The sequence below is a fragment of the Tamandua tetradactyla genome, chromosome 10, assembly GCF_023851605.1.
Source record: "Tamandua tetradactyla isolate mTamTet1 chromosome 10, mTamTet1.pri, whole genome shotgun sequence".
NCBI classification, from domain to species: Eukaryota; Metazoa; Chordata; class Mammalia; order Pilosa; family Myrmecophagidae; genus Tamandua; species Tamandua tetradactyla.
Genome location: NC_135336.1, coordinates 34,613,706 through 34,626,567, shown reverse-complemented (window position 1 = coordinate 34,626,567; position 12,862 = coordinate 34,613,706). Strand labels below are relative to the sequence as shown.

At 43.2% G+C, this 12,862-nt stretch overlaps 1 protein-coding gene across 3 annotated transcripts in view; it reads left to right on the top strand.

The window, feature by feature from the left end:
* The window catches only part of C10H3orf52 (chromosome 10 C3orf52 homolog), a 45,970-nt gene that overhangs the window by 10,944 nt on the left and 22,164 nt on the right, over positions 1-12,862 (top strand). For all 3 annotated transcript variants that reach the window (XM_077118416.1, XM_077118418.1, XM_077118417.1), the window contains exon 3: positions 7,475-7,602. In XM_077118416.1, coding sequence (XP_076974531.1) covers positions 7,475-7,602 — 128 coding nt within the window. The remainder of the gene's footprint in view (positions 1-7,474; positions 7,603-12,862) is intronic.

Sequence of the window (12,862 nt, the reverse complement as noted above, 5' to 3'; positions counted from 1 at the left end):
GAAAGAAGAAAGGTAGACCAGGAAATTTAAAGTGGGGGTTGGTTATTTCTGCGCTCCTGGGCAGAACTCACCAAACCCAAGATGGAGGGAGGTGAGTGCGCCCACAGGCAACTTTTAAGGATGGAGGTCAGGTGACATCTGGAATGGGGCAGTTCATTAGGTCTGGAAGTCAGGTTGGGAGGGGTGACACAGCCTCCGCAGCTCCAGTTACAGTGCCCTTCCCCGTCCCCCCACCTGACACTGGGGTTTTCTTCAGAACTACATTTGTTATTCCCTTCCTTCTTTCCCTCCTGCCAAGCCCTTCCTCTGTCTACGGCTCAGCTGTCCTCAGTGGAGTAGGAAAGCAGTGATGCCGGGTGCCAGCCTCCTGCTTGTGAGTTTCTCAGGCAAAGGTGCCATGTTTACCATGTTTACTTGCAGTGCATAGTTAGGTGGGGTAGTTGATTCTTTGAGGCCATTGGCTCATTTCAGGTAGGAAGAAGTTGACAAAAGGAGCCACCCCCCTTCCTTAGGCTGATGACAACCATTGAGTGTCAACATTGATACTTCCTCTTCACATCAACTCCTACTTGTGGTTGTTGAAACTGTCCTATCACACCTACTCATGCCATCCCGAAAGAGGACTGATTTGTCTGTCTGGGGCCTGGAACAAAGGATGATTCAACAGATCTAGTTAATTTGATATTCAGGAATACTAAAACACTAGACCCAAGAGCTTAATCCTCCATTCTCAAAAAGTCATTCTCTCTCTTTAACTCACAAAGAACAATAATTTCCCTTTCACAGTTTCTCAGGAAGACATGAAAGTCGATAGGAAGCTATTCAGGGAAGGGATTTTTAATGTTTGTGGAACAAATCTTTACAATTAGATTATAAATTTGTGTTTAAAATACGTTAATGCTGTAAGAGAGAGCACATTTTTTGTTTGTTTAATTAGGGAATTACTTTAATTTTATTTTGCAGTGTAGCTCTTAGAGGCCATGTGGAGAGTTGTGATAGACAGCAGGGAGGTACAGTAGGTTTTTAAAAGGGGGTGGGGACAGGGCTCCCCTCCGCCAGCCCTAGCCTCACCAGGAGCGGCTCTGTAGACACTTCTGGGAAGGCAGTCTGCAATAATCAGCCACTGTGTAATTGCCAAACCCATTGATAGGAGTCAAATATTTGCGGAACTTCTGAGCAGCCCCTTGAAACTGCAGAAAACATTGCTGCCTGGGAGAAGGGCAGTGCTGGGGGAGCGGAGTGCTATACCTGTGACTTCTGTGTTTATCAGGAAGCCAGGGTTCCTCAGGAACTGTATCTGCCATTTTGCTTCCTGCTTCCCCTCTTCCCAACCCCTCAGTCTCTTGTTCCAAAGCTCTCCAGTCGCTAGACTGGGACTCAGAGGTGGATTGTTAGTAAGTGTCAAGTTCAGTTGGAGAGGATACAGCAGAAGGCAGGAAATACCTGCCGAAATAGAAAGGGTCCCTCATTGGGGAGGGGACAGTGGAGTACCAAGGGAAGGTGCTTGGAGGGGAGGAGTATTTTGTAACTGATATCATTAAGAATTGCCAGCATATGTGATAATAAAAATCAGAACAACTTGCAATCATTTTTATTCTTGTTATCTCAGTGCATCCCCTTATTTGCCTGCACCTGGGGTGGGTTCTCCTCACTCTGCCCATTGTCATTGATGTGATGGCACATTCAGGATCGTGGTTCAGTGTGGAGGAGAGATTCTTGCACTCCCCCAGGTTCATGGTAGGCATTGAAATCCTTAAAAAACGGAAATTTTCTGGGCAGAGTGTAGGGAATCCTGTTGAGTCTGAAGGCCTGGTTTTGTCCCAGCCCTGTAGGGAAAAGGTATTAGTGGATTTTCTACTTCTCCTTAAGGAATTATAAATTCTTTGCTACAAAGGGTAAATTTAAAAAGGCTGCCTTGCCCAACTTTCTTGAAGTAGTTTTCTTTCTGGATAAGTTAGAGAACCAACTAAGTGTCCTCAGGAGTTTTGTTTTCTTTTTTACCCTGAGACCCAGTGTAACATCTTAGTCATGAAACCCTGCCCTGGTTTGGGCAAAATATTCTAAATCTTGCAAAAACCCAATAGCTAGATACTTAGAAATATGATTTAAAGGTGGTCTGCTTTAACACCCTGGGCACCCTTATCTGATATCCCCTAGCATTACAGATTCTGCCTGATCCCTTTACCGTCTTAACATACAGTTCCTTCTGTGAGTAGGTGACAATTGTGGGACTGAAATGTAAGCAGGGACTTCCAAGTGACACTGTGTTGAGTGGCTTTGTTTTTCCTTTGAGTTGGGAATAGGAGCCACAGCTTATGATGTCACATAGTCCTGACAGACAGGTTTCACAGGGCAGTGCTTCCTGGTGCAGGGTGACTCATGGGAAAATCCAGGGCAGATGTATGATCAGAGTCTAAGCTCTCCAAGTCTTTGGGGTCAGGATCGCAGTAACAACTCTGCAGTCTCAGTCTTTGGAATTTTTTACCATTTTCATGTATCTGTTCCTCTTTCCCTCCAGTTTTTGATGTTTCTTCCCTTACTGAGACTCGCCTCTTCACTGGTATTTTCTAAAGCATCTCCTCCAGTTTTTCCAAGCTGTGGATCTTTAGAAATCACCACCCCACTCCAAGCATCCTCAGGCATTTTCCAATGTGCTGACATCTTTCCTTCAAAACAGTCTTCCCTCAGAACTACATGCTACTTTATTTAAATATTTTTCTCTCTTTTTCATTGGCAAGCCTCCTGAAAGAGGAGTTTGCATTTGGATGTCATGTCTTGCTCACTTCTAAACCACTCATATCCATTGGTCACAAATTGTACTTTCCAGGGTCACCGGCAGCTGTTTGGCCATGAAATCCAGTGGTCTTTCTCCCACCTCCTGCCTTATTTGCAGGTTTCAGCTCTGTCTACTGCATGGCATTCTCCTGGGCCATGGAACTCCTAGATCTTAGGTGTCTTTTGCTATTTCTGCCTTCTGCCTTCACAGTATGGGTGCATGAGGCTTGTTCTCGACCTTCTAACTTCAGTCTTCTTTCTTACTCTTGGAGAACTCATTCACTCCTAGGGCAGTAACCATGCCCACATCTGCACACTTTTCCCGAGTTTTCGATATTCTCTTTGCAGGAGATCTCTACCTGGAAATAATTATCATCTCAATCATTATCCACATGAAACTGCAATTAATTTCAATCCTCTTTCCCAATTAGCTCATCCTTTATAGTTTCACACAGAGGCATGACACCAAAGTTTAGTCCAGCTCTGTCAACATCCACTTGTATAACTTGAGGTAGGCTCTTTAACCCCTGGGTCTCGGTTTCCGCATGTGTAAAAAAGTAAGTGATTTCTGAGTTTGAGTACATAAATATATCCTGACTCGGCAACTTACTAGTTTATTGATTATGCACTTTCTCTAAGCTTCAATGTCTTCATTGAGAACAGAGGCAATAATTCTTAACTCATAGCGTTTAATTGAGGATTACGTGAGATAATAGCTGCCAAGTGCTTAGCCGAGCGTCTTAGGACATTAGCCATTATTCTTCCTATTACCTAAGCATGATGTCTTGGAACTATTTTTAATTTCTTCTTCTCCCCCTTATTTAGGTTATAACCAAATCTTATCAATCCTTCCGCTGAAATGTCTTAAAAGCGACTTTCATCACTGAGTGCCGAACTTGTGCAAGGCACTGGTCTGGGTACATAAATACAATAGAAGCATTAATATTCCTGTTGAGAAAACAGCCACGGAGATTTAGGTGATTTGCTCAAGGTCACATGGCTAATAAATAGCCAAGCTGGGGTTTGAACTAAGTTTGGCTAACTTTAAAACCAGCTCTGTTTCCATGGTCCTGAGCTTCCTCATCCCTTCCTCCCTGTTCTCGTAGCTGCCAATAAAACTTGGTCTCCCATCATCTTCGCCTAATGGCCTCTCTGCTTTCAGTATCTCCTGGTCCCATCCCTCACCACCAGATTAGCCTCCCATAAATACCAGCCTCCACCTCCTTCCTAGGCGACAATGACCAGTTCTCCAATACCTTCTGAATGACACCTGGTCCTAAAAGCCTCCTTCTCTGACCTCGTTTCTTACACTCCAGCCAAAGAGCTGGTTTCATTTTTCTCCAATGTACCTTGTTTATTTTTGTGAGTTTTTTAAAAATTGTGAAATCACATTAATTTCTCACAGTAGTCATTTTCAAGCCCATTCCTTAAAAGTTCCCTTCATATTTCTGGTCAGTATCTCAAGCCACAGCTTTTCGGTCACTTACACTTTTTCTTGAAGAATCTCAGTCTTTTTTTGCTTTATTTTTATTGTGGTAGCATATATGTAGCATAAAACTTGCTATTTTAACCACTTTTTTGTGTGTAATTCAGTGGCATTGGTTACCTTCACAATATTGCGCCTTTACCATCCATAACCAAAGCCCCCTCGTCATCCCAAACGGCAGTGGTACCAATTAAGCAGTAACTCCCCATTCTTTCATTGTTCCGTCCCTAATCTACTTTCTGTCTCTATGGATTTGCTTATTCTAGATATTTCATGCAAGTGGAATCAGAACAATGTTTTCTTCCTTATGGGTCTGGGTTATTTAACTTTGTGAGTTTTTTCTTTTTAAGCACGTTTTCTTTACATGGAAAGTGCTACCCAGATTGCATTTCATTAGTGACATGATAAAAGCTCTCTTGACTGGTTAAGCCCAATAGTTTGTTGTTGTTACTTTAACAACACAGCTAGATAGCCAGTTCTTTTGCACAGATTCATTGTTTGGATAACACAAGTTATCTGTCATTAGAGCTCTAATTGGAGACCTCTTTTCAAACCTGGCATCTTTTCTTAGTGCCCTTGAATTTGGCAGTTGGTTGAATTCCGTACACACCGTCTGGTGGCCTCTATTCCTTTCCCATGTGTTGATATTTATGGTAATGGGAAACAGAACTCAAAGATGTCCATTGCAGCATTATTCATAACAGTGGAAAATTGAAAACACTCAGTGTCAGATTTAGGAGAATGGGTGAGCCTATCGTGAATATTATGCAGCTATTAAAATAATCTTTGCCAGAAACTGCAAATCCATGGGAAATGGCTTTTGATGTCTTAAACAAAAGAATCAAGGCAACAGAAGAATCAAGACAAATAAATAATCACAGAAACAAAGGCAGGATTCTAATTTCCTCGTCATTAAGACCTCAAATATGTAATATAGAATGTGGGGAGAAAACTGTGGATTGAAGAAATATTAGCATTTTGATTGCTTTGATTATTTTCCTATACTTTCCCATTTTTCTGCAATGAGTGTTTAACTTTCCAGACAAAATGCAATGACTTTACACAAATGAGGATGCAGGAATCAATTCCTGTATAGGGATTCCCCAAGACTTCTAAGTTCAGTGATTCACGAGGAAGAGTTGCAGGACTCAGCATGGAGTCGGACTTAAGACTAGATTTATTACAGCATAAGGACATAAAGCAAAATCATCAAGGGGAGAAGGTACACAGGGCGAATTCTGGAGGAAACCAGGTGCAAGCTTCCAAGCCTCCCTCCCAGTGGAGTCAAAAACTTCATTCTTCTAGCCATGAATGTGTCAACATATGCGAGATGCTGCCTATCAGGGAAGCTCTAGAGACTCAGTTTTTACTGGGGATGGGTCACGTAGGCACCCTCTACCCAGCATTTACTAAAATTCTAGATTCCCTAGAATCTAGGAAAGCAGGTGTTGCATAAGCCACCTTGTTTGTACCAATACTTTAGGCTTCTGAGGCACTCTTTTCAGGGTTTGGTGGGGATCCAAGTTCCCAGACCCCAGCCAAGGGCCGACTTTGCAAGCAGGTCTAAGGCTAGCATTGTCAGGCCTGATATGCTAACTCTTTCTGGCACATTTCTTTGGTCCCTAATGCCTCTTTTCCAGATTTCCTCATGGAATAAGTGTCAGGATTCTTGGGTCTTTTCACCTGCTCTCTCCTCATAAACTGAATTTAATCCACTATGACTTTCTTAAAGTCCAGTAAAAGAAGCAGATTGCTTTTTATGTTTGGAGCACAGGATCTGAGAGAAAGTTCTGCAGCAACATGGGCACCCACCCACGCCTTTCTCAGGAGCGGAGAGGTGGCCCCTGTTTGGGCCCAGCTGGTGAGGCTGGTGTGGAGCCAGAATAATTAGTACCACTAGTGCCAGCTTCTAGCTCCCAGCTCCTGACTTTGTAGGTTTTGCCTTTAATGCTGCTTAAAAATCAATTAGCTAATAGCCATTAGAACACAAGCAGCAGCCACACATTGTTCCAAGAATGTAATTACTGTGTGCCCTGGGCCTCTGAGAGCTGCTTGGTTTCCCTTCTGCAAACATTATGTCAACTTATTTCTCCTGGGGCAAGTTCCCGAAGAATGACTTCACACCTCCCTTGTCTTCCCTGGGAGATTTGAAGTCCCAGGCTCACACGCTCATTTTCTAGTCCCACCTTTGAGTCTGTTCAAGGACGTCACTGTCACTTCCTCATCCTGGCTCTGCGATAGCACAGAGCTGGACCGTGGTGCAGGGAAGTAACTTGCTCCATTCCCTGTCCTCCATCAGCTGTTCACGTCTCCAGAAGGGTAGCCCAGCATCTCCCTTGACCCCTGTGCTCATAGCTAATTTGCAGGCTCAGTTTAACAAGGAAGTTCCTGTTCTTTCCACCCTCTCCAGCCTGCCCTCCTGGCTGTATGTAGTGGAATCTGGACCCCTTAAAGCATAAAACGATTAAATAAAAATTTTATCATGTTAGTGGCAAGCCCCCATTGTTAGTCTTACTGAGAAGAGAAAACATTTCTGATTCTTAAAAATAAGCATTCTTTTTAGAGCAGTTTATGGAAAAATTGCACAGAAAGTAGAAATACTACCACCCCTCATAGTTTTCCCCTATTATGAACATCTTGCATTAGTGTGGTACATTTTTTACAATTGATGAACCAATATTGATTCATTATTAGTAGCTTAAACCAGTAGTAGTTTGCATTAGGGTTCCCTCTCTGTGGTGTATTGCTGTGGGGTTTTGACAAATGCATAATGTTATGTATTCACCAATACAATATCATACAGAATAGTTTCATTGCCCTAAACTGCCCTGTGCTCTGCCTCATCATCTCTCCAAGCCCACCTCCAAACTGTGGCAACCACTGATATTTTTACTGCCTCTATCATTTTGCCTTTGCCTGAGTATCATATAGTTGGAATCAGACAGTATGTAGCCTGTTCAGACCAGCTTCTTTCACTTAATAATATGCATTGAGGTTTCCGCCGTGTCTTTTCATGGCATGATAGATCATTTCTTATAATTGCTGAGTAACATTGCGTTGTATGGAAACATTCCTATTCTATTTATATTTGGCTTACTGTGCCCAGACTGCCCTTGAGGAAAGGGCATCATTTTTTTAAGTGTAGCAGCCAGTGGGATAAATCATTTTATGTATGTTTACCTTTATTTTTATTTCCACCCTTACTCTCTTTAGCAGCCTACATTGATGAAGATGAAAATGAAATACTTGAGTTATCATCAACTAAAACATTCTTGGTCATGCTGAAGATTCCAGAAGAGTGTGTTACTGAAGAAGAGTTGCTTAACCTGCTTACTAAAAGGGTAATTATGTCTATGTCTAATGGAGTTTGCTGATTTTTTCACATCAGAATATGAGTTCTGCTAGAATAGTTGGCATAGAACTATAGAGTAAGTACCTTCAGTCTTGGACTTTTTGTCTGGATTTTGGCAGAAGCTGATGTTTAGAAACATGTTTCTGGTAGTGCAGAAGCCTTGGAGGGAGGAGCCTTGGTCTCCTGCTAAATGCATCATAGATGATAATATCTGTTTACTCAGTCTTGCTTTTTTTGATTTGACCTGTAGTATTCATTGAGGGTCTACGATGTGCTGGACAACACGCCAAGTGGCCGGGCAACATATTCTGTGCCCTCAATGGGCTCCCAATCCAAGTAAAGGAAACAGTTAAATAATTATATAATAGTGTGATATGTTATATTAGTCGGGGTTCTCTAGAGAAACAGAATCAGCAGGAAATATCTGTAGATATAAAATTTATAAAAGTGTTTCATGTAATTGTGGGAATGTAGAGTCCACAATCCACAGGGCAGGCTATGAAACTGATGACTCCGATGGAGGGTCTGGACGAACTCCACAGGAGAGGCTCACCAGCTGAAGCAGAAAGAGAGCCTGTCTCTTCTGAATCCTCCTTAAAGGGCTTCCAGTGATTAGACTGAGCATCACTCATTGCAGAAGACACTCCTCTTGGCTGATTACAAATGGAATCAGCTGTGGACGCAGCCGACATGATCATGATTTAATTCTGTGAAATGTCCTCATAGCAGCAGACAGGCCAGCACTTGCTCAACCAAACAGGTATCACCACCTGGCCAAGTTGACACATGAACCTAACTATGACATGTGCCCTATCATTGAAATACAGATAATGTTTTATGCAAGATACAAAGGGGCCTTTCTAAGCTCCCTAAGGTGGGGATGGAAGCTTTGAGGGCTTCCAGGAGGAGGTGATACTAAGAATGGATCTTAGAAGGCAGAGAGCCTAGTTTGAAAGCCTACAGCAGCAGTCTGGTTGAGAGACGATGGGAGCGTGAATGAGAGCAGTGACACGGAGGATAAGGAAGACTCAAATGATGTTTGCGTTACTCTCGATTCCACATCACTGAGTGAATTGGGGTGAGGGAGAGCGTGACTCCCTGCTTCTGGTTGGGTGGCTAGGGAGTGGGTGGTGTGGTACCATTCCTGGGGTGGGGGATGGGCCCTTTGTCACATGGGGCTCTGCAGCCAGGCCGGGAGCATTGGCTGGGGTCGTCCTGACTATCCTGTCACGGTCAGTATGTCCTACAGCCAGACCCGGAAGATCCGAGCAAGACCAGCCTGCTGCCCGCCAGACTTTCCTCTGGTTGACAGGTAGAGTGGAGTGAGTCCTCTTTATTAGGCTTCCATTTGGTTCCTGCAAAAGCTCCTGAAGGAGGCGATTCCATTTGATCACCCCAAAGTCAGTTTCTAGGTACCCAAGAGCAGGACATTGGAATGCTCCTTTTCTTTTGAGTCTGTACCCTGTGATCATTATTCTGGGTTTCTCTTCTTCCTTCTCTTCCTTATTTATATCACATCTGAAGTTCTCTTTTCCTCCTTTCTTATTTCCCCTTTTTTTGGTGCATGGTCCAAGAATCGAACCCGGGCCTACCACATGAAAAGTGAGCATTCTACCACCGAACCACCCATGCACCCGCCTCCTTTCTTTCGACCTGCTTCCCAGAGCAAGTTACAGCATGAATAAGTCCCTTGCTACTTTCTTCTTCTTTTTCAGTGGAGGGGTGTTGCATTTTCTAAGCAGAAATAAATGAGTTGTATCCACACAAGTACCTGCTAGAGACTGGACATTTCTATGTCAAAGGGAAAGAAATGCTCATTGTCCCTTGGTGCTCTCTCTTGCAAAGAGCCGTGCATGAGCAGATTCCCCAGGTATTTTAATCTTGTTTGTGTATAATAGTATGGGAGCAGGGAATCACAATGGTATCTGGGGCAAGTAACAGGCCTCTTTGAGCAAGTTCCTATATACTTGTTCTTATTTACCTCAAGATGCAAATGAGATTGCATATGAAGAACTTTGAAAAACATTTTTAAAAGAAGTGTCTGGTTTACAGGTGATAAAAATAAGGTGCCGTGAGGTGAAAAGGTTTCTGCCTCCTGCTTCCCAATCAAATATTTTCAGGAATAAAAATGAAGAATTTGGAGATGTTACTCTCTTATGGTCGGTTCAAGAACCGCTTTCTTCCACTTAAGCCAACTTCCAGAAGTTTCTGGTTATGGAAGGTAAATGGGAATATTATGCTCTTTTCCTAGCTTTCTTTTCGAAATGCAGTATACCTACTTCCTTTATATCTCACTGCCAGGTTTTTCTTCTCTCAGGATTGGAACTGTGGCTCTGCTGAATTCAACCTTTTAGCTATGTGATATAGTACCTCCTCCCTTCCTTAATTCAGGGGTCTATGATGACACCCCTGATAGCCTAGGGAAGACATCTCCCTTACTCTGGAAGCTGGATTCTTACTAGCCACTGTGTCAGACACTGGTAATTGGCTCCCTGGGTTCCCTGTTCAGTTTGCACCAAGCCTTGCAGGCACAGTGTGTGAGAAGTCAAAGCAAGGGCCTGGGGGTCCCCCATCTTATCCTCTCAGGGCCCAAAGTAGACGTGTGGTTAACAACTCCCACATAGGTCCTAATTGTAGGAGGGGAGCACACCGCCAAAAATAATCTTTGAATGAACACTAAAAGTTTTCTAGTTCAACACCTCATCAATTAACCAGTTAACTTAAAATTTTTGCTGACCACCTGCTATGTGCAAAACACAATGTTAGTCCCTACGGGAGGGAGGGGAGAAGCAAGGGAACAGAGGAACAGAAAGGAGGAAGAAAGGACAGGCATGATCTCTGCCATAAGACGCTCAATTTAAAAGGAAGGCAAGCACGTTATTATAATTAATTTTCTTTTAGTGCTTGAAGAAAAATCCCCTCCTCCTCCCTGTCGTTGCGAGTGGCCCTGAGAACACTGCTTTCCTAGTTCCTGAGTTTTCTGTGTGCCTCCTGGACTGTTGTCATCGTTCGTTTCTCTGGGGTCCAAGAATTATAAGATAGTAGTTGTTTTATCCCAAAGATCTTATTTTATACTTCTTTATTTCTTTCCTCGATCTTCAGAAGGAGATACTTTCCTTCACTGCTTCAGCCTCACCATGTTGTGGAAGATGAGAGGAACCTGAGGTTTGATGCCCATAAGACCGAGGACTGGGCTTGGGCCTCACCACTTGCGAGCAGAGTGACCTTGGGCAAGTTTCTAAACCGCTCTGAAATCCTCATTCTCTTTATCAGTAAAGAGGGGAGGGTTATGAATGCCTGTAACGTCTGGTTCTTATAAAGTCACCACTGTAATGAGATTACAGGACTACAAACGATAGGTACTCGATTTCTCACTGTCCTGTTGTTGAGGTTGACTTGACAGCCAGGTGAGTTAAGTGGGAGTGTAGAGCTGGAAGCGCAGCCTACTTGAGATTTCACTCAGAATTGGAGACAAGACAGCAGTGCTCTCCTCTGGACACTGCCAGTGGGTATGTCCTGCTGCTTTCTATTGGATAAAGTAACGGGCCACTAAGCGGTATTGGGTCCAGCTGCCTCTGCACAAGGACAACTTTGGATGCTGGAGAGGTTTCCAGAACAACAGGAGGGCTGGGGCTTCAGGCTGGGATGGAGGGTCGGGTGGGCGCTCACAGGCTGGCCTGGGGCTCACTCCAGTCACTGAGCTGGGCCATGCTGGAAGTGAAACCAGATCCCAGTACCCTCCTGCTGACTTACGCTAGAACTGATCTCCTAGAGGACAATCTTCATAATCGTCACCATCTCCAAATGTGAACTTAAGAGAAACACAATTAAATGACTTCGGCCACGTTTCCTGGAATACTATGTGTTCACATTCACATCCCTTAAGCGTGATGAAAAGTCTAATCGAAGCCTGGGAGAAGATATTGGTAGCATGAAACTGACAGCTAGTATCCGGAATATAAAACCGACCACTTCAGATAAATAAGGAAAAGACAGACAACCCAAGCAAAATAAAAGAAACTATATTAGAGGTGAGAAATCTCAAAGACTTAATAAACACATGAAAAGATGCTCAAGCTCATTGGTAAGCAAGACAATGCAAATTAAAAGATGGAAAAAAACATTTTATACTTCTTGGATTGTTAAGAATTTAAAAATCTGGTAACGCTAAATGCTGGCAAGGATGTGGGAAATGGAACCGTTGTCCACTGCTGGGAGGAGGGTAAAATGGAGAACAATTTGGCATTAGTTAATTAAGTTGAAGGTGTGCCTATACTTTGGCCCAGCCATTCCATTCATTGGTCTGTACCCAACGGAAACTCTAAACACATGCAACAAGAATACACAGAGACATTCAAGGATGGTTACTTCAACATAATATGTAATAACAGAAAGCTGGAAACAACTTATATGTCTTGGTGGTTAGATTCAGTTGCAACTTGGCCAGGTGAAGGCACCTAGTTCTGTTGCTGTGGACATAAGCCAATGGTATGTGAACCTCATCTGTTGCTCATTACATCTGCAGTCGGCTAGGAGGCGTGCCTGCTGCAATGAATGATGTTTGATTTAATTGGCTGGTGCTTAAATGAGAGAGTTCAAGGTAGCACAGCCCAAGCAGCTCAGCATACCTCATCTCAGCACTCACAGCTCAGCCCAGGCCTTTGGAGATGAAGAAAGAGATCACCCTGGGGAAAGCTGTTGGAACCCAGAGGTCTGGAGAGAAGGCCAGCAGAGACCATCCTGTGCCTTCCCACGTAAGAAGGAACCTCAGTGGAAAGTTAGCTGCTTTTCGTCTGAAGAACTAACACAATAAATCTCCTTTTATTAAAAGCCAATCCGTCTCTGGTGTGTTGCATTCCAGCAGCCAGCAAACTGGAACATATGTCTATTGGTAGGGAAGCGTATAAGCAAGTGCAGTCATTTAAGGGAAACTATACGGGAGTTAGATTGAATGAACTCTGACTATATGTATTAGTATATAGTTATACTCTAAATGTAATTTAAAGTGGAAAAAAAAACAAGGCATAGAAGATTATGTAGAGTGGGCATGCCAACTTCAGAATAATGGCTACTGCTAGAGAAGGGAGGGGAGGGGAAAGGGAATAGTGTGTAGGAATAACTTTAGTTTTATTTCATTTCTAAAAGAGTTGAACTAAATTTGGGAACATAGGTGCCACTACTCTAATACTATAATCATAGTTCATGCATAAAATCAGACCCTCATATCTTTGTGACTATAGACCAGCCCC